The sequence below is a fragment of the Ranitomeya imitator genome, chromosome 9 (genome assembly GCF_032444005.1).
Source record: "Ranitomeya imitator isolate aRanImi1 chromosome 9, aRanImi1.pri, whole genome shotgun sequence".
NCBI lineage: Eukaryota > Metazoa > Chordata > Amphibia > Anura > Dendrobatidae > Ranitomeya > Ranitomeya imitator.
Genome location: NC_091290.1, coordinates 32,611,324 through 32,632,672, shown reverse-complemented (window position 1 = coordinate 32,632,672; position 21,349 = coordinate 32,611,324). Strand labels below are relative to the sequence as shown.

The following is a 21,349-nucleotide window of genomic DNA, read 5'->3' as shown; positions in this document are numbered from 1 at the left end:
ATAGGGCGCAGGTGCCTGCGTTGACCCGCGTTTTTCGACGCATGCGCCTTTTGAGTATAATGCAAGTGATGGTTTTTTTTTTACCTTTTTTGATCTTCAATTCTATAGGACAACGCATGCGACAAAAAACGCTGCATTGTGTATGCATTTGACATGCATTTTGCGTTGCGTCGACGACGCTGCGCCCAAAGATGCAAATGTGAACGTAGCCTTAGCGCTGTCCCCCCCACTGGTGCTGAATCCGCGATTCTTATCTTCCCTGCAGCAGCGTTTGCTGTAGAGAAGATATGAATAATCGTGTGTAAAATCCAGATCCAGGTCCCATAGGGGTGGAGCCGCATATTCATCACTGTAAATGAGCGGCCCCACGTGACCGCTCATACAGTACAAGGTGCCGCCAGGACAGGAAGCAGCGAGGGAGCCGGGTGAGTATTTTAATCACAGCGGGGGGGGGGGGGGGGGGACCTGGATCTGGATTTTACACACTATTATTAATATCTTCTCTACAGCAAACGCTGCTGCAGGGAAGACATGAATGGGGCTTCAGCACGATGCAGGGGACAGCGCTAAACTTTAGCGCTGTCTCCTGCACGGTGCGTGTGGTACCCAGTAGGCACACGGGCGGCACACGTGTGCCACACTGATGTGCCACAGAAACGCACCGGCACACGGACACAGATAATTCCGGTACCGATTTTTCCGGTACCGGAATTATCTGGACGTGTGAGACTGGCCTTAGGCTGTGTTCACACGTTGCCTTTTTCATCCTTTTTTAATGCAAATTAGAAGCGGGTTTTTTTTTTTAAGTAACAGCAAAAGCTAGGAGATTTCAGAAATCTTATTTACACGCCTTTTTTTTTCTGGCTGAATTGAAAAATTGCAGTGTTTTTCTTTTTTTTTTCTTTTTAAATCTGCAGCTTATCAATTCTTTCCATTTTTTTGCAGCATTTTTTGTGAATAAAAACCTAACTTTATTAAACGCACTGTAGACAAATCCCACAAGTAAACTGAATTAAAATAAAAAAAGATGCAACATTTTTTTTTTACAGTGTTTGCGGCTGAAAAAAAAAAACCTGCAAAAACATTCCATTTTAATATCGCTTTAGGCGCAAATGGAAAAACACCAAAAAAAAAAAACAAAAAAAAAAAAACACAAATTATGAATCGGGTTTTATGTATGATTCTGGTCTTATCCTTCATTTCTACAAAATTGATCTCTAGCGCTTACAGATTTTCAGCGCCGTTCACTTTCTTTTATTGCTGCTTTATTATATAATTTTTTTGTTGTTTTCCCTTATGTGGCAGTGAAGTTGAGCATTGCCTATAATGCCAGGTGCCGGCTGTAATTGAGTTGTGCCTATTAGTATACGGTGTAGGTGTCCCGGTGTTTATTCTGGCAGGAGGCGACAGATAACTGCTTTGATCTGATGTATTATTATAGGTGAGTTATGGTTTTATTTCAGTGACTCATTATATTCCCAGGTTTGTACTTGTTCCTGAAGATTCTGTTTTTCATCGAATTATAAATGTCCTGCCACGCATTTAGAAATGACAAGATGGAGAATAATGTACAGCTATAAAATAAAATGTAATATAAAACATTACCAGTCAGGCTAAGTTCACACCAGTGTATTAAAAAATGGTCTGATTTTCATTCAGAAAAAAAAAAAGATGATTTTTCACCTGTTTTTATACTTCAGTAGTTAATAACATTTCCAAAATCAAGGGTAAAAAGCATAAGGTATCCATAAAAATGAGGTAATATATGATCAATCCGTTGTTTTTTTTGTGTGCATTCATTGACTTCAATGGGGAGTCTCAACCGAAATAAGGAAGAAACTAGCACATGCTGCAATTTTTTTTTCACATATTTTTTTTACGGATATCACTCAGGACGAAAATACGATCATGTGAACATAGCCTTAGGTAACACAACCTAAAAGGAACCTGATGTTGAGTGGAGAGGTGCAGTCCTAGGGTCACTGCCACTGTTAGCTATCCACTGGAATCACAGTGTTTTTTATCTGCACTGATTAGATCTTGATCTCAGATATATGTCCCATCCATGTCATTAGTGAAATGTCAAAGTATTGAACACATGAAGAAAAAGAGGTGCAAAAAAAAACATGGAAAGTCATGACAGCAGCTGAAATCTAAGCAATCCTGCCACTTAGTGACAAATGATATCAGATGGTTAAACTGATGGCCTATAAAAAGGTATTTCATTACTTATGTACCACACAAGAAACATCTCTTCATGAGTAAAATCAGTGAGCCGTCTCAAGACCTTAGCAACCTTATTGTTGCAAAACATACTGATGGCATTGGTTACATAAGAATTTCTAAACCGCTGAAGGTTCCAGTGAGCACTGTGGGGCCATAATCCAGGAGGGGAATGAACATCATTTCACCATAAACCGGCCACATCCTGGTGCACCCTGCAAGATTTCAGACAAAGGAGTAAAAAGAAATATCAGAAGAGGTTATCCAAGAGCCGAGAACCACCTGTGGAGTGCTACGGAAAGATCTGGGATTAGCAGGTACAATTGTTTCAAATAAAACAATAGGTAATGCACTCTACTTCTATGGTCTGTAGGCATGCTCACCACGTAACACTACATTTGTTGAACAAAAAGCATGTTATGTTCAAGTGCTTTTAATGTTTGCTCAACAACATTTTGACAAGCCTGTGAAATACTGGGAGAATATAGTCTGGTCAGATGAGACCAAAATTGAACTCTTTTGATGCCATAATGTACACCATGTTTGGAGACCAAAAGGCACTGCATATCATCCCAAAAACACCATACCAACAGTAAAGTTTGGAGGTGGGAACATCATGGTGTGGGGCTGATTTTCAGCATACGGCACTGGCAAACTTCATGTGGTTGAAGGAAGGATGAAAACACAAATGTACCAAGACATTCTTGATAAAAATCTGCCATTTACCAGGATAAAGAAGATGAATCAAGGGTGGACATTTCAGCAAGATACTGATCCCAAACACACAGCCAAGGAAGCTCTCAATTAATTTCATAAAAAGAAATAAAGCTGCTAGAATGGCCGAGCGAATCACCGGACCTGAATCCAATAGAAAATGTATGGAAGGAACTAAAGCTTAAAGTTCATAGAAGGAGCCCACAGGACCTTCAGGATTTGAGGTTTGTGTGGAAGAATGAGCCAAAATCGCACCTGAGCAATGCCTGCGACTAGTTTCTCCACACAGGAGGAGTCTTGAAGCTGTCATCACCAACAAAGCCTTTTGTATGAAGTATTTAAATACATTTCAGCAAGAGTGTTCAATACTTTTTCCGTGTCATTTCTCATTATTACATATAGAGTTGTGCTCAAAAGTTTACATACCCCGGCAGAATTTTTGATTTCTTGGCCTTTTTTCAGAGAGTATGAATGATAACACCAAAACTTTTTCTCCACACATGGTCAGTGGTTGGTGAAGCCATTTATTGTCAAACTACTGTGTTTTCTCTTTTTTAAATCATAATGACAACCCCAAACATCCAAATAACCCTGATCAAAAGTTCACATACCCTGGTCACTTTGGCCTGATAATATGCACAGAAGTTGACAAAAATAGGTTTGAATGGCTACTAAAGGGAACATCCTCACCTGTGACCTGTTTTTCTAAATTAGAATATCATCAAAAAGTTAATTTATTTCAGTTCTTCAATACAAAAAAGGAAATATATATTCTATAGAGTCATTACAAATAGGTTAATCTATTTTAAGTGTTTATTTCTGTTAATGTTGATGATTATGGCTTACAGCCAATGAAAACCCAAAAGTAATCTCAGTAAATTAGAAAAGTTAAAAAAAACAAACACCTGCAAAGGCTTCCTAAGCGTGTAAAAAGTCCCTTAGTCTTTTTCAGTAGCTCCACAATCATGGGGAAGACTGCTGACTTGACAGATGACCAGAAGACAGTCATTGACACACTCCACAAGGAGGGGAAGCCACAAAAGATCATTGCTAAAGAAGCCGGCTGTTCACAGGGTGCTGTATCCAAGCATATTAATGGAAGGTTGAGTGGAAGGAAAATGTGTGGTAGAAAGCACAAGCAACTGGGATAACGGCAGCCTTGAAATGATTGTTAAGAAAAGGCCATTCCAAAATTTGGGGGAGATTCACAAGGAGCAGACTGCTGCTGGAGTCATTGAGCTACCACACACAGACGTATCCAGGACATGGGCTACAAGTGTCGCATTCCTTGTGTCAGGCCACTCATGACCAATAGACAACGCCAGAAGCTTCTTACCTGGGCCAAGAAGAAAAAGAACTGGGCTGTTGCTCAGTGTTCCAAGGTGCTGTTTTCAGATGAAAGTAAATTTTGCATTTCATTTGGAAATCAAGGTCCCAGAGTCTGGAGGAAGAGTGGAGAGGCCACAATCCAAGCTGCGGGAGGTCTAGTGTGAAGTTTCTACAATCAGTGATGGTTTGGTGAGCCATGTCACCTGCTGGTGTAGGTCCACTGTGTTTTATCAAGACCAAAGTCAGCGCAGCCGTCTACCAGGAAATTTTAGAGCACTTCATGCTTCTCTCAGCAGACAACCTTGTTGGAGATGGGAATTTCATTGTCCAGCAGGACTTGGCACCTGTCCACGCTGCCAAAAGTACCAATACCTGGTTTATAAACAACAGTTTCACTGTGCTTGATTGGCAGCAAACTCGCCTGACCGTAACACTATAGAGAATCTGTGGGGTATTGTCAGGAGGAAGATGAGAGACACCAGACCCAACAATGCAGACAAGCTGAAGGCTGCTATCAAAGCAACCTGGGCTTCCATAACACCTCAGCAATGCCACAGGCTGATGCTTCCATGCCACGCTGCATTGGTGCAGTAATTGATGCAAAAGGAGCCCTGACCAAGTATTGACTGCATTTACTGAATACACATTTCAGTAGGCCAACATTTCGGATTCTAAAATCATTTTTTCAAGCTGGTGTTATAAAGTATCCTAATTTACTGAGATAATGACTTTTGGGTTTTCATTGGCTGCAAGCCATAATCATCAACATTAGCAGAAATAATAATTCAAATTTAGTGAGAAGCACCAGTATATAGTAGGAGAGAGTTTGATGCATTATTGAGGTTCCAAGGTATGTGGGGTGCATGGTAAAAATCTTGGGGATGGTTTTGTGAGGAGCAGCGGAAGTTATCTTGTGAGGATTGGAGATTATTTGTGTGGAGGAAGCTGAAGAATAGATGAAGGTAGAGTTAAATGATTTGCAGGACCCTAGTCCAGCGTCCTCATTAAAAGTCAACGGCAGACAAGGGCAGTGCAGCTGGCACCCGAATACTTTCATTCTAGGTGGTTCTTTTGATTACTGGGTCTCATGTGTCAAGCCTCGATGTCATAATGTTGCGTTGAGTAATCACAAGAGGCGCATAGGATGCTGGCATTTGAGTGCCCGTTGATGAAGTTACTGTGGTCCAGCTGCCACTGTGTACCACTATGAACTCCAGACCAGGGTCTTGCAAATCTTTTTGCTCAGCTGTAATGGAAGGGATAGGTTATGGACAGCCTTGTAAGTCATTGTTAATATTTTGTACTAAAGTTTTTGTACAATCCATGCCAAGAAAGGATTGGGAGAGGCAGAGAAGTAACGAGGGGATAGGTCATTTTTTTCGGGCTGAAGAGTTGAAGGTGTATTTGTGGTCTCCAGATCTCTACATGGAGGAGGAATGGCACACCTTTGTACTACTGTAATACATGGGACACCAATGCTAGAATGAGCTGCAGGCTCATGTCAGACAACTGTAGAGCGTTAAGAGATGACAGTTACGTGTCCTACTTGCAAACACTACGCAACTCTGTGTCACTGTTTTCACACCGCAAAAATACACACACCCTTCTAACAGGCTCATGCACATACTCCTAACAAGAGCTACCTGATTTTCATGTAGCAATGTATGTGCAGGTCAGGGTGTGGGTCCTTTCTTTCTCCCACCCAGAAGCCATGTCCCCACCTTACCAATCTTCATCTCCTCCCTGAAGCATTTCCACCTCACTCCAAGCGGTTCTAAAACCGGTTCAGCAGGCTGAAAGAAGATGATGAAAAAAAATAATAATACAGAGGATCCTCCCCCCACCGTTATTTCACAACTGGTTCTTTTGCAGAAGACACTCACGCTTCATCCATGTATATTCCAGCTTTGGAAGAGCAATCATTCTGAAGACTCCCAGAGGTTTTTGATGCTCACCTAAGTAGACTTTCTGGAGATCAAATAGGACAAATCTGATATTTCACGACTCACTCAAAAACCCACGGTCTTATCTTCAGTTTATACAGAAAGACGTCAAATCTGTCATCCATGGACTTGTCATCTTCTTGAGATGGTTCTTCATCTTTGGACATAGAGACGGTGAAGTTCCATCATCAATCAAGAAACACTGGATACTCAACAACAGGACAAAGTGGATCTCTCATTTTCAATTTGCTCCATCTTGAAAGAGGTCCCTGGACAACTCTAATAATATCTTTTGATATTGCATTCCAATTTTAACATTTTATGTTCATCAATTGTATTTTGCTTTTGGAGAACACTCCACTTAATGGTATTTCAAGAAAATTAGGATTCATCCTCTCTGTAAACTTTGGAAATACAAACTAGACAAGATGCCCAGGGCATTTCTGGTGAAGAAGTCAAGTTTGGGAAGTTGGAAGAGAAAGTGGGGTGAAGTACCCGATGAGGACAGAGGGGAGATGTACATTCCAGGTGAATCATCTTTTATTGTCATAATAATAATAATTTTATTTAGATAGCGCCAACATATTCCGCAGTGCTTTACAAATTATAGAGGGGATTTGTACAGACAATAAACGTTACAGCATAACAGAAATCACAGTTCAAAATAGATACCAAGAGGAATGAGGGCCCTGCTGCTCGCAAGCTACAAACTATGAGGAAAAGGGGAGACACGAGAGGTGGATGGTAACTATTGCTTTAGTTATTCAGACCGGCCATAGTGTAAGGCTCGGGTGTTCAAGTAAAGCTGCATGAACCAGTTAACTGCCTAAGTATGTAACAGTACAGACACAGGGGGCTAATAACTGTATAAAGTGTATTGAGAACATGATGCGAGGAACCTGATTATGGTTTTAAGTTTTTTTATTTTTTAAATGGGCCACACAGGGACAGTTAGGTTAATGCATTGAGGCGGTAGGCCAGTCCGAACAAATGAGTTTTTAGGGCACGCTTAAAACTGTGGGGATTGGAGATTAATCGTATTAACCTGGGTAGTGCATTCCAAAGAATCGGCGCAGCACGTGTAAAGTCTTGGAGACGGGAGTGGGAGGTTCTGATTATTGAGGATGCTAACCTGAGGTCATTAGCGGAGCGGAGGGCACGGGTAGCGTGGTAGACTGAGAACAGAGAGATGTAGGGTGGTGCTGAGCCATGGAGTGCTTTGTGGATGAGGGTAGTAGTTTTGTATTGGATTCTGGAGTTGATGGGTAACCAGTATAATGACTGGCACAAGGTTGAGGCATCGGTGTAACGGTTGGTGAGGAATATGATCCTGGCTGCAGCATTCAGGACAGATTGGAGCTGGGAGAGTTTGGTAAGAGGGAGGCCGATTAGTAGAGAGTTACAATAGTCCAGATGAGAATGAATAAGTGAAACAGTAAGAGTTTTTGTAGAGTCGGAAGTAAGAAAAAGATGAATTCTAGAAATGTTTTTGAGAAGCAGATAAGAAGAGCGAGCCAGTGATCGGATGTGGGGGGTGAATGAAAGCTCGGAATCAAGTATGACCCCAAGGCAGTGGGCATGTTGCTTTGGAGTAATGGTGGAACCGCACACAGAGATGGCAATGTCAGGAAAAGGTAGGTTAGTAGAGGGAGAGAACACGAGGAGTTCAGTTTTTGACAGGTTCAGTGTCAGATAGAGGGAGGACATGATGTTAGAGACAGGGATAAGGCAATTACTGGTGTTTACTAAAAAGGCAGGTGAGATATCAGGAGAAGAAGTGTATAATTGGGTGTCGTCAGCATAGAGATGGTACTGGAACCCAAATCTACTGATTGTCTGTCCAATAGGGGCAGTATACAAAGAGAAGAGGAGGGGGCCTAGGACTGATCCTTGAGGAACCCCAACAGTAAGGGGAAGGTGAGAGGAGGAGGAACCAGCAAAAGATACAGTGAAGGATCGGTCAGAGAGATAGGAGAACCAGGAGAGAACGGTGTCCTTGAGGCCGATGGAGCGGAGCATAGTGAGGAGGAGCTGATGATCCACAGTGTTGAATGCTGCGGAGAGATCCATCATATTTTATTATAACATTTAGGCTTTCTTTCCAGTGGATTAAAGGGTTATTCCCAATAATAATAAAGTTATCCCCAATCTGCAGGATAGGGGATCACGTTACTGATCACAAGGGTTCTGACCACTGGGACTCCAGTGATCCCAAGTTTGGGGCTCTACATCCTTGTCCTGAATGGAGAGAAGGTGCACACATGCATGACCTCTGCTCTATTCCTGGTCTATAGTGTTGCTGAACTCTGTGCACACCTATTTTCATTGGTCCCATAGACAATAAATGGAACATATCCATTCCGTACTGGACTCTAAAGCCCCATTCTTGGGATCACTGATGGTCCCAGTGGTCAGACCCCCAATGCTCTGCAAGTTATTCCATAACCTACAGATAGGGAATAACTGCATTTTTGGGGGAATAACCCTTTACATTTGCTGATGGATATTATTGACTTATAATGGGGTCCGACAAACTTCAGATATTGACAGCAAGAACGCTGCAGATTATATTATTCCCCCCAATTAAAATACAATAAAAATAACTGAAGAAGAACCAAACAGCTATCATAGTGCTTCTATGGCCCCTCCTGACAGCTATTTTACCACTTTTGTAAGAAAAAAAATATCAAGGTTGGTGACTTGTGAAGGAAGAACTAGAACAATGTTTGATGTCGATGTAAAGTTTTCCTGCCTGATCCTACATTATCTAGTAAAATGACAAATGCTCATACGAAAACCATCAGGGAATCGATGTGAGCCAATAAGGTCATTCTGGTGCCATGTGCAGATTTTAGGTACCGTAGGCACAAAATCCATCCTATGTTCTTAGAACGGCATTACAAAACACAGATCTAAAAATGTTGAACTTAATAGACCTGTGTCTTTTTTTTTCTTTCAACCTACGTATTTGTTTAGAAATCCCCAAAAATTGGGGTAGCACTCCAAAGTTACATGGTGAGAAACCGGATTTTAATCAGCTCATGCGACGTTTCAGCTCAAAAGAGTCTTTATCAAGTATGAAAAGTGCCACTTTTATTTTTCTTTACTTTTCTGTCTCTATGTATTTGTTTTTCATTATTCCCTCTTTCTAATTTGGGACTTTTTAGTTATGTAGGTAAAATTTATGTATCTCTGTAAGGTGTGAACGCAGCCTAATTCCTCTTTAGACTGCCAGCTGCACTGTTACATCTGGCACGATACCTAAAGGTGTCTTTAATAACCACACACGTAGGCACAAAAAACACCAAAATTTCCATCGAGGAGCCCAAACAGCAGGGCTGTGAGATGTCACGTAGTTTACCTTTGCATATGTCCACTTCGTTAGTATAATAACAGGATAAAAGACAAACATACTCCCGGATGTTCCCTCTCCCCATCACATGAGAACCAAAATCAAGAAAACTGCAACACCTCCATACAAAGTTGAATGTTATACAAATAATACAAATCAGTGGTTAATACGTTAAGATCAGTTATACCTATAGAAGACCCAAATTACACCTGGTTGGATGTACAACTTGAGCAAAAGTTACGGTGGGCTTAAAACTGCAGCAATACGATTCACCACAGCTTTCGACATGATTACAGCTAAAAACTTTTTGACTATTAAAAGGGGCTGTCACACCCATAACATTAACCGGATAGGTAATAAATGTATTCTAGTGGCGGTCTAAATGTTGGGTCGGACCCCAACCCTTTTTGTTCACGAGAACCGAGAGATTTTGTTCAATCTCCATTGTTCACAGGAACAGAGAGGCAGAGGTATGATCTCCAGAGACATAGAAAAGATATGGTTGTTACCGCTCAATTCGTAAGAAGACATAAGACTCATGATCGGTAGGACCTCCACCAATTATGAATTACGGTAATCACCTGTGGTCAACAGGACAGGACTATCAAGGGCTGACATAGGCACCATGTAAAAATTACTTCTTTGCAATTTTTTTCCCCCGAATATCTAAGTCACAATACCTTGGGATCTGAGTGCCCACTAGAGCTCTTTGTTAGGGGCTTCATAGATTAGGTTTCATGTACAAGACTGAGGTTTCAAGCAGTGGTGTAACTTCAAGCTTGTGGCCCCAATTCAAAATCTCCAATGGGGGTCCCCAACTATCATGGGTCTTCGCATGTGGGCCTAAAGGACCTTTCGGAAGCTTTAGGTTCCTCTGTCCAGGTTGAACGCAACCCCCCTGCCAACTATAAATATGTTCCTGGTTAAAAGTGTTGGCTAGAGGGATGGACAACACATCACCATTGGCTCAAGCTTTGTGATGGAGTCATGTGCTTTAGGTGGGCTCCTGGAGAAATGTACCTGGTCACCCCAATTGGAAAATTTGTTGGAGGACGTACACTATCTGATGGAAGGGTCTTCTACTTTTCGTGAACATGGAATGTTTCTTAAACCGCTTAAAGCAAATTTCATTAAAAAAAAAAAAAAAAAATAGTTTGATGTGGAAGAACCTGATGAACGAGCGTAGGGGCATGACCTTTTGGATGTGCTAGAATGACAACCGCGATCCGGGCCTTATTGCCATCAACGCCTCAACTCGCTAACGCTGCAATGGTTGAATGAATGAGGCCACATCCGTAATAATGGTTCTGTAATGAGATAATTAATAACGTGCAACTCTTCTTAAACACAAATTGATGCAGTAATCAGCTGATCCCTGCAGGTGAAGGCTTCTATAACCTGCATTAATCTACTGGTATTTCAGGACAAAGTTCCTCTTGGACAGACGTTCCCTCAAAAGAAAAGTAGCATTACATGGCGGCAATTCAAATTAATAGTTTACCACCTGTTACATATGGGTGTATCGGGTCCACTGGAGCAAGAGGTGCTTTTTTTGCGTGGCTCATTGCATGGGGCATCTCTATAATTTCTTATGTGTACAAATTAAAAGGGGTTGTCTTGGTAAGAGCACCCCTTTAAGTACCTCTCTGTAATTATAATATTCCTGATTGTGTCTGTATATCCCAATACAGTGACTTTGGAATATGTGCCCCAGAAAGATGCAGGACCCCAGTACGATAATGAGGTGGCTCTGGATCTGTCTCTCCCTCACCTGCGCTGTGTGGCCGCGAAACATTTACCCTATGAAGAGGAACAGAGGAACTCCGGTCAATCGTCTCCAACTTCAGAGATGAGACTTTCACCCCAGGTACCATGTTACTAAATGCATTGCTTATTTCCAAGTGGTCCTGAGTTATAGTCTCTATAATAGTCCAGAGCTGCATTCACAATTTTGTGGGCTTTAGAGCTGTAATCGCCCTTTTTTTCTTGTTATCTTAATGTCTAATATCTGGTAATTAGCAATCTGGAAAGTGTAATATATCAGTTATCTGGTGTTCCTTTTTATGTACCGTATGTTAAATATAAGCTGGTAGAGCTGTCCGTCAGCCGGCATGTTGACTGTTTCCAATATAAGCAAGCAGAATTGTGATTTCAGCTCTCATTACTTTACATTTATCTTTTACAATATTTTATTGAATATCCTAATTTTTGCCATACATACTGTAGACATCTTGGTGTGTTTTTTTTTGAGACGTCGCCTTTCGATAATGCGTTCTCCATGCTCATTACCCCTCCGATATCACAACAGGATGAACAGAAGGTGCTGTTTCACTGCACGCTGTGCGACAAGAGCTTCTCGTATCAAAGGATGCTGAACCGTCATATGAAGTGTCACAGCGAGGTGAAGAGACACCGGTGTGAGCACTGCGGGAAAGGATTCAATGACACCTTTGACCTAAAGAGACACGTGCGCACCCATACAGGTGAGGAGGGCAAAGGCGGGGATCCATGAGGTGACAGGGGCACAGAATTTGGATGTTAGTCTGCTGGACCAGTTGTTTGGGAGCGCAAATATTTTGTCTGCACGTGGATGAGGGTTCCCAATTAAGGAAAATATTGCAGACGGTATTGGCTAAAATAGGATTTTAACTTGGTTTCTTCACCCAAAACACTTGATGGTTGCAATTTTTCATGCAAGGCATAGGCGCTTAATGGTTGCAGTTTATGTAGCAACACGGACATGAACATTCAGAACATAAACTGTAACAGAACAACTCAGCATCTCTGTCACTGTTAGCTTCACGGGGACCTCGGGTACAGTGTTAGCTTCACGGGGACCTCGGGTACAGTGTTAGCTTCAGGGGGACCTCAGGTACAGTGTTAGCTTCAGGGGGACCTCGGGTACAGTGTTAGCTTCAGGGGGACCTCGGGTACAGTGTTATCTTCACGGGGACCTCGGGTACAGTGTTAGCTTCAGGGGGACCTCGGGTACAGTGTTATCTTCACGGGGACCTCGGGTACAGTGTTATCTTCACGGGGACCTCGGGTACAGTGTTAACTTCAGGGGGACCTCGGGTACAGTATTAACTTTACGGGGACCTCAGGTACAGTGTTAACTTCACGGGGACCTCGGGTACAGTGTTAACTTCACGGGGACCTCGGGTACAGTGTTAACTTCAGGGGGACCTCGGGTACAGTGTTAGCTTCACGGGGACCTCAGGTACAGTGTTAACTTCACGGGGACCTCGGGTACAGTGTTAACTTCACGGGGACCTCGGGTACAGTGTTAACTTCACGGGGACCTCGGGTACAGTGTTAGCTTCACGGGGACCTCGGGTACAGTGTTAACTTCACGGGGACCTCGGGTACAGTGTTAACTTCACGGGGACAGTGTTAGCTCCACGGGGACCCCGGGTTCAGAGTTAGCTTCACGGGGACCTCGGGTACAGTGTTAACTTCACGGGGACCTCGGGCACAGTGTTAACTTCACGGGGACCTCGGGTACAGTATTATCTTCACGGGGACCTCGGGTACAGTATTAACTTTACGGGGACCTCAGGTACAGTATTAACTTTACGGGGACCTCGGGTACAGTATTATCTTCACGGGGACCTCGGGTACAGTATTAACTTTACGGGGACCTCAGGTACAGTATTATCTTCACGGGGACCTCGGGTACAGTGTTATCTTCACAGGGACCTCGGGTACAGTATTATCTTCACGGGGACCTCGGGTACAGTGTTATCTTCACAGGGACCTCGGGTACAGTATTATCTTCACGGTGACCTCGGGTACAGTATTAACTTTACGGAGACCTCAGGTACAGTATTATCTTCACGGGGACCTCGGGTACAGTGTTATCTTCATGGGGACCTCGGGTACAGTATTAACTTTACGGAGACCTCAGGTACAGTGTTATCTTCACGGGGACCTCGGGTACAGTGTTATCTTCATGGGGACCTCAGGTACAGTATTAACTTTACGGAGACCTCAGGTACAGTATTATCTTCACGGGGACCTCGGGTACAGTATTATCTTTATGGGGACCTCAGGTACAGTGTTAACTTCACAGGGACCTCTGGTAGTGTTAATGTTACACAGACCTCGGGTACAGTGTTAACTTCACTCAGAACTCAGGTACAGTTTTAACTTCACACAGACCTCGGGTACAGTGTTAACTTCAAACAGACATTGGGTAGTGTTATCGTCACACAGACCTCGGGTACAGTATTAAAGGGAACCTCTCACCCCCAAAATCGACGGCGAGCTAAGCCCTCCGGCATCAGGGGCTTATCTACAGCATTCTGTAATGCATTCTGTAATGCTGTAGATAAGCCCCCGATGTATCCTGAAAGATGAGAAAAAGAGGTTAGAATATACTCATTCAAAGGAGGTCCCGCTGCGGTCTGATCCGATGGACGTCGTGGTCCGGGGCCTCCCATCTTCATAGGATGACGTCCTCTTCTTGTCTTCATGCTGCGACTCTGGCGCAGGCGTACTTTGTCTGCCCTGTTGAGGGCAAAGTACTGCAGTGCGCAGGCGCCGGGAAAGATCAGAGAGGCCCGGCGCCTGCGCACTGCAGTACTTTGCTCTGCCCTCAACATCGCAAAGTATGCCTGTGCCGGAGTGTGAAGACCAGAAGAGGACGTCATCTGATGAAGATGGGAGGCGCCGGACCGCGACGACCATCGGACCCGGACCGCAGCGGGACTGCCCCTGGGTGAGTATAAGCTAACCTCTTATTCTTATCTTTCTGGATACATCGGAGCTTATCTACAGCATTACAGAATGCTGTAGATAAGCCCCTGATGCTGGTGGACGTAGCTTATAGGCCATTTTGGGGGTGACAGGTTCCCTTTAACTTCACGCAGACATCGGGTACAGTATTAACTTCATACAAACATCAGGTACAGTGTTAATGTCACACACACCTCGGGTACAATGTTAACTTCACACAGACATCGGGTACAGTATTAACTTCACACAGACATTGGGTACAGTATTAATGTCCCACAGACATTGGGTACAGTATTAATGTCACACAGACATTGGGTACAGTATTAATGTCACACAGACATTGGGTACAGTATTAATGTCACACAGACATTGGGTACAGTATTAATGTCACACAGACCTCGGGTACAGTATTAATGTCACACAGACATTGGGTACAGTATTAATGTCACACAGACCTCGGGTACAGTATTAATGTCACACAGACCTCGGGTACAGTATTTAATGTCACACAGACCTCGGGTACAGTATTAATGTCACACAGACCTCGGGTACAGTATTAATGTCACACAGACCTCGGGTACAGTATTAATGTCACACAGACCTCGGGTACAGTATTAATGTCACACAGACCTCAGGTATAGTGTTAACATCACACTGACCTCGGGTAACGTATAAATAGTACAGGTGACTGCATTCATCATAGAGTGGTTCTGGGGGTCAGAGCAGTAACTCATCAATATTTTGATTTTCCCATAAATTCCTTTTCGTTAGGCTGTCAGAAAGTGAAGTGATGTTACCAGTCCTTTTGTCAGCATGTTCAATCACTAGTCAAGTGTTAGGTTTAACATCATTTCCTGAGAAGCATAGACAACGCAATCAATGTGGCTACGTGTCCTGATGTCACTTATGACTCCAGAAGCAAAACAATAGTTACCAAACTTCAGTCAATGTTCTTGCGGCAATGGCAGGATGTTATCCTATTGAATACGATACTACAGCCACTAGAGGGCGAACTTACTTGTTTTTGTTCTTTTGGAAAAAACAATTGTTGAGCAGTGGAGCCATCTAGGGGTTGATGATTAGGTTTAATTTTTATTTATGGTGGCCACAAAAAAAGCAAGAAAAGGATATTACTCGTGCACTAGCACCACCTAGCGATCGTGGGTACAAAATTGATGGCTTGCAATAAACCTAATACAAATAGAGAAAAAGACAAGCACATGAAAAAGACAAGCACATCCAAACAAGTGTGAACAGGCGCCAACCAAAAAAAGCATACAAGTTGAAAAACAGTAAAGGTTGCACCATGATTAACTAAGAATGATTACTCTAGAAAAATGTTCCCCAACTCCGGTCCTCAAGAGCCACCAACAGGTCATGTTTTCAGGAGTTCCTTAGTATTGCACGGGCATGCAATATCACCTGTGCAATACTAAGTAAATACTGAAAATATTTAATATGAGTTTAACTTTTTATATGGAGGAACTGAAATAAAATAACTTTTTGATGATATTCTAATTTTGTGAGAAGCACCTGTACATAACATTTTAATATCTATAGGTTTCATATATACATATTTTTATTATTCTTTGGTATTTTTTTTATACTTTTTAAAACATTGTTTACATTGTGTTTTTTTTTCCAGTTTCACTACTTTCTTTTCACAGATCAATAGTATAAGTGAAAATAAGAAACTTTAGAATATATATAATTATAAAAATCTGCTTCTTACTCCTCCTGGACCGATTATTTACTTTCAATATTCTCAATTGAGGGGTAAAATCTGTATTCAGTGAAGACAGGTTTTCCCATTACTGAGATAGGAGATGACAGTTGGTGCCCATAAGGTTCTATGGAGAACTGTAAGTGTTGCAGAATGTCTGTGTCGGTTTCTAGCTCCTTTCCCTCATCATAGATTTTTTCCTCCTTTCCCTCATCATAGATTTTTTCCTCTTTTCCCTCATCATAGATTTTTTTCCTCCTTTCCCTCATCATAATTTTTTTCCTCTTTTCCCTCATCATAGATTTTTTCCTCCTTTCCCTCATCATAGATTTTTAAAAGCACCAACTCTCATCTCCTATCCCAGTAATAGGAAAATCTGTATTCACTAGACAAATTTTACCCATGAATTGAGAATGAGTAATCAATCCAGGAGATGAAATAATATTTTTTTTTTATAAGAGATGCTTATTTTCACATGTATTATCAATTTATTAAATGAAAATTAAAACAACGGTTACTGTTTAAAAGTCATTCATTAGCGCTACTTAAATCCTCATATAATAAGACTATGGCTGCCTGTGATCCAGCTGCATAGAAACAGGCTGGTGACTTAAGGTACCTTCACACTGAGCGACTTAACAACGATATCGCTAGCGATCCGTGACGTTGCAGCGTCCTGGCTAGCGATATCGTTGTGTTTGACACGCAGCAGCGATCAGGATCCTGCTGTGACATCGTTGGACGGAGCTAGAGGGCCAGAACTTTATTTCGTCGCTGGACTCCCGCAGACATCGCTGAATCGACGTGTGTGACGCCGATCCAGTGATGTCTTCACTGGTAACCAGGGTAAACATCGGGTTACTAAGCGCAGTGCCGCGCTTAGTAACCCGATGTTTACCCTGGTTACCAGTGTAAATGTAAAAAACACCCAAACACTACATACTTACATTCCGGTGTCTGTCCCCTCGCCGTCAGCTTCCCGCACTGACTCTGAGAGCCGGCCGGCCGTAAAGCACAGTGGCGACGTCACCTCTGTGCTTTGCTTTACGACCGGCGCTGACACAGTGCAGGGAAGCTGAGGCCGGGGGACAGACACCGGAATGTAAGTATGTAGTGTTTTTTTTTTTTTTTACATTTACAATGGTAACCAGGGTAAACATCGGGTTACTAAGCGCGGCCCTGCGCTTAGTAACCCGATGTTTACGCTGGTTACCAGGGGACTTTGCCATCATTGGTCGCTGGAGAGCTGTCTGTGTGACCGCTCTCCAGCGACCACACAGCGACGCTGCAGCGATCGCCATCGTTGCCTATATCGCTGCAGCGTCGCTTAATGTGACGGTACCTTAAGTCTTCGCGATGAGGGGCTGCATTCTGTATGAACTCCACAGGAACATATTCAATGGCAAAACGATTGAACTTTCAGGAAACCTATAAAAGTTTCTTGTTTGCCTATCTTAAAGGAAAGCTATTATCAGAAAATTACTTATTCTTTAAATCAGTTTTTTTTTTGTATTAAATGTATATTTTTTTGTCAATGTTTTTTTTCCACATCACAATCTGTACGAAAATTAAAAAAAAAATAGAAATCTTGCCATTTTCACGCCGGTCGCTGGCGTTTTTTTACACTTTAATTTCCTGTTCTTTCGGGAAATGCACATGTACATCATTAACCACAGCGCTCAGATCCCGACCCTATATTTTGTACTGAAGCATCTAATGAGCGTGTGCAAAGGTCCTTGTGAAGGGAGGGGGAGCAGGTGAGCTGTGAAATTACCTATTGTGAGAGGTGTTACCTGTTAAAATTATAACACCGCCTCCGATGATAATGAGCCTGATGAAAACTGTGGCCACTTTGAAATTTGCAAGATAACTAATTTTATTTTTGATTTATAAAGAATATATGTATATATATATATATATATACACAAACAATTTGAAAAAAACAAAACAGATTTAAATAGAACATTTTCTGATTAAGCTGAAAACTCAGCCCAAGAACTAATCCAGATCCTGACCAGGGGAATGTAGATATAACATAAATGAAATTGATACCATTGTGACTTGACTCGAAAAATACATCCAAAATGTCAAAGACAACTTTCCGTTTCCTTCTTTATAGGAGTCCGCCCTTACAAGTGCCACCTTTGTGACAAGGCCTTCACCCAGCGCTGCTCTTTGGAGTCTCATCTGAAGAAGATCCATGGAGTACAACAAAATTATGCCTATAAGGAGAGGAGGACCAAGCTGTATGTGTGTGAAGACTGTGGATACACAGCCGACAGCCAGGAGAGCCACTTATATCACCTGCAACACCAGCATCCCGACAGCGCCTTAATCCAACGTGCCACCAAGAAACTGGCGGTGGCATTACACGGCGGGGTCAACCCCCTGCTGCACGGCAGTCACCTCCTCTGTAGTAGTCCCAGCCACTCCTTATAAGACAGTATTATTAATGGGGCATCATTTCAAAGAACTGCGTCTACCAGCACCTACTGCCAAGCATGCAAATTAACGAACCTGTGCCACGTCAAAGAGCCCACTAACCTTTCAGGGTACATAGACCCGTATGCACTGAACTGTTGGCCAATATCTACTACTAAAGTTCTTCACGAACGAAAAATAAATCGATAGTTGTATAGTAATGACCACAAGGAAAAGGTTCACTCTCTAGATGATCCATCAGTTGATATTCCCTGTAACCTCTAGGAGCATGCCCAGCCAGGAAAGAACCACAAGCACTGAAGAATGGATTGAATAAATATTAGAATTAGTGGGAAATATTATCACTGACCTGACACATTAATATTATTTTTTTTTGCTTTTAAAGAAGTTACAAATTATGTCTTTGATACATGTTACATTTTTTTTTACTGCCGGAACTACTACTAGTGTAGAGTGAACATGCTCGGGTGCGAACCTAGATAACCTTAAAAATTTAAAGGACCAATATATTCCTCAAAGCAAGACATCATAGTATACAGTATTGCAAACCACAATAATAATTTAAAAAAATGGCGTAATTTGGGCAAATCTTTAGCACACCCTCTTTATCTCTGCCACTGTATATTTTTTTAAATGTCGAAATGTTGCACCTTGACCATATATTTGGCGCAATTGACTCCAGCACCACTTTTTCAGCTTAGCACACTGCCCGGCGTTTAATAAGAGCCTGAGACAAAGGAATTCACTGTTGGAAAACTTTTCACGCATGGGGTAAAAAAAAAAAGTTTACACCATAAATGTAAATATTTGCTCCGCGCCTTTCTTTTCTCCTGAGGCACCCATGTCCTTTTTTTATTTTTAAATAAATGATGCTTTTTTTTTTTAATGACTTTTATGTACAAAAGTAAATCATAAATATGTTGCATTTTTCACCAAAAGTGTTTAATTGTTTTAGTGTAAGTGCTCTAACATAGCGTAATAAATGGCGTAAATCGTTGGGTCAATTTGGCTTCGGCATTTACGACAATGAAATGTTGCAATTTGTACAAAAATTTGGGGTAAAAGTGATGATAAATGGTCCCTCTAGTACATTTAATATCTACATACAGTTGAAGAGTAATGTCAGATCATTCTTATTAAGAACACTATCGGCGCATAATTGACTCCGCTGACTACAAAGGGGTCCTTTGGGTTTCCGTAATTTTAGCACGACATGCTGCGCTAATTCTCTCCGGCAGAATGTTAATACTGAGTTTGCTTAAAAAAACAAACAAAAAAAAAAAACATGGGGATGTGTCCGGATGCTGGCCTGAGCAGACGCGCGGCTGCAGAGCTTCCGCCAGGCATTCTATTATACCGGCTTTTGGTACCTGCACCGGCGCCTTTATCTGCCTCACCGATGGGTCCAAGGAGTGTGAGGACTCCTGCACATCCCGTAGCAGGGGCGGCCAGCTGTGACCGCTCTGGATGCTTTCCTCCTGGTGTGTCGGTCCCGGTGCCATCTTGACGGGAGGGTGATAACACCAGTCGGGCAATAGATGTTTCTAACAGAAATAATTTACAGTCCCTCATATTTAGTCTAGATGCGGCATTTGGAATGGTAAGCGTCATCAGATCTCCAAGCGTGTCCCCGTCTCTCATAAATCACCGGGGGTCTTTCAGTCTCCAACATTACTAAATATTACTGGGCTTCTCACTTATGTACGATTCCTTCGTTGGCTTCACTATGGGCATACAACAAATGGACAGAAATAGAAAACTTATGGCCGGCACCAATCCATTCAAATTCAGTAGGCCCACTAGAATTTCAGTATCCATGTTGGGCCCTATGTTGTTTACGAGGGAGATGACTTTCATGTATGAAGAAGTTCAGTCTGGTCTCCTCTAACTCGCCAATGATTTCCACAATGGTCCACCCTTGTTCTCTGCGAGATAATTTAGGTTTGGCACACCGAAGGTCTCCTTTTCGACTGACTTTGAGAGGATTTGCAAAAGGGGTCCGTCGACCAAAGGATTAATCTAAGAAAATATATAGTGTTCTAAGTTTTCCTCAAGAAGGCCAACAACTCAATCATTCCTACATGAGCAGATGGGAATCTGTCCTTGGGAGGGGGTCATCACTCCGGTGTTGGCAGATCACTTGGGAAAAAGCAGCCAAGTCCTCCGTTTGCACTCTATGTAAGAAAAATCAGTGCAAAATACTGATGTTCTGGCACCACATCCCTGACCTCCTCCACAGATTGAACCTGTGTTGGCACTGTGGTTCCGACATGGGCACTCAATACCATATTTTTTTGTCTTGTCCCGAGATCACCGGGTTTTGGGATGAAGTGAGAGTTCTAATTAGCAGGGTTCTCTCTGTTGAGGTGGGGCTTGATCCGGTTATATATTTCTTAAATGTCTCCCCTAAGGAGATGGGGAAAAATTCAGCCAAGTGGTTATATATCGTTACAGCAGCAAGGCGTTTGATAGCCATGCACTGGAAGCAGACCTCTACTCCTTCCCATCAGCACCTATTGAATAGAATAGCCGACATTCGTAGGATGGAATATATGACGGCTCTTATGAGGGCGAGAGTGGATGGCTTTGACTGTTTGGGCACCTTGGGACTATTATTGGGCTCAGAGAAACAGGTAGGCTTTTCCTACTCCATTCTTCCTCTTTTGGAACCTGCATCTTTCCCCTTCCCTACCCTCTATGTGTGAGATGTGTCCTTTTTACTAGAGGTACATTTATATTTTATCTAATATAATTTGCTGACTACTGATTGCTGGAACTAGCTAACTGAGGTGCTGTAATTGTTCATATGTACGAGTTTGAAAACTAGTAGTCATTAGTCAATTCTTCATCTTACAGTTTGGTGTCCCACCACTAGAGGCAGCACTT

The 21,349-nt window shown here is 42.4% G+C and overlaps 2 protein-coding genes across 2 annotated transcripts in view; one reads left to right on the top strand and one right to left on the bottom strand.

Moving 5' to 3' along the window:
• KAT5 (lysine acetyltransferase 5) overlaps window positions 1-6,031 on the bottom strand; it is a 47,080-nt gene extending 41,049 nt beyond the window's left edge. The window contains exon 1 of the mRNA XM_069739675.1: window positions 5,993-6,031. The gene's annotated coding sequence lies outside the window, so the exon portion shown is untranslated. The remainder of the gene's footprint in view (window positions 1-5,992) is intronic.
• Window positions 6,032-6,147: 116 nt separating this feature from the next.
• On the top strand, window positions 6,148-19,499 carry OVOL1 (ovo like transcriptional repressor 1). Its single transcript, XM_069739679.1, has 4 exons — window positions 6,148-6,737; window positions 11,253-11,428; window positions 11,870-12,044; window positions 18,141-19,499. The coding sequence occupies exons 1-4, from the start codon at window positions 6,638-6,640 to the stop codon at window positions 18,458-18,460; spliced, it is 771 nt and encodes a 256-aa protein (XP_069595780.1). The 5' UTR covers window positions 6,148-6,637; the 3' UTR covers window positions 18,461-19,499.
• Window positions 19,500-21,349: the final 1,850 nt, after the last annotated feature.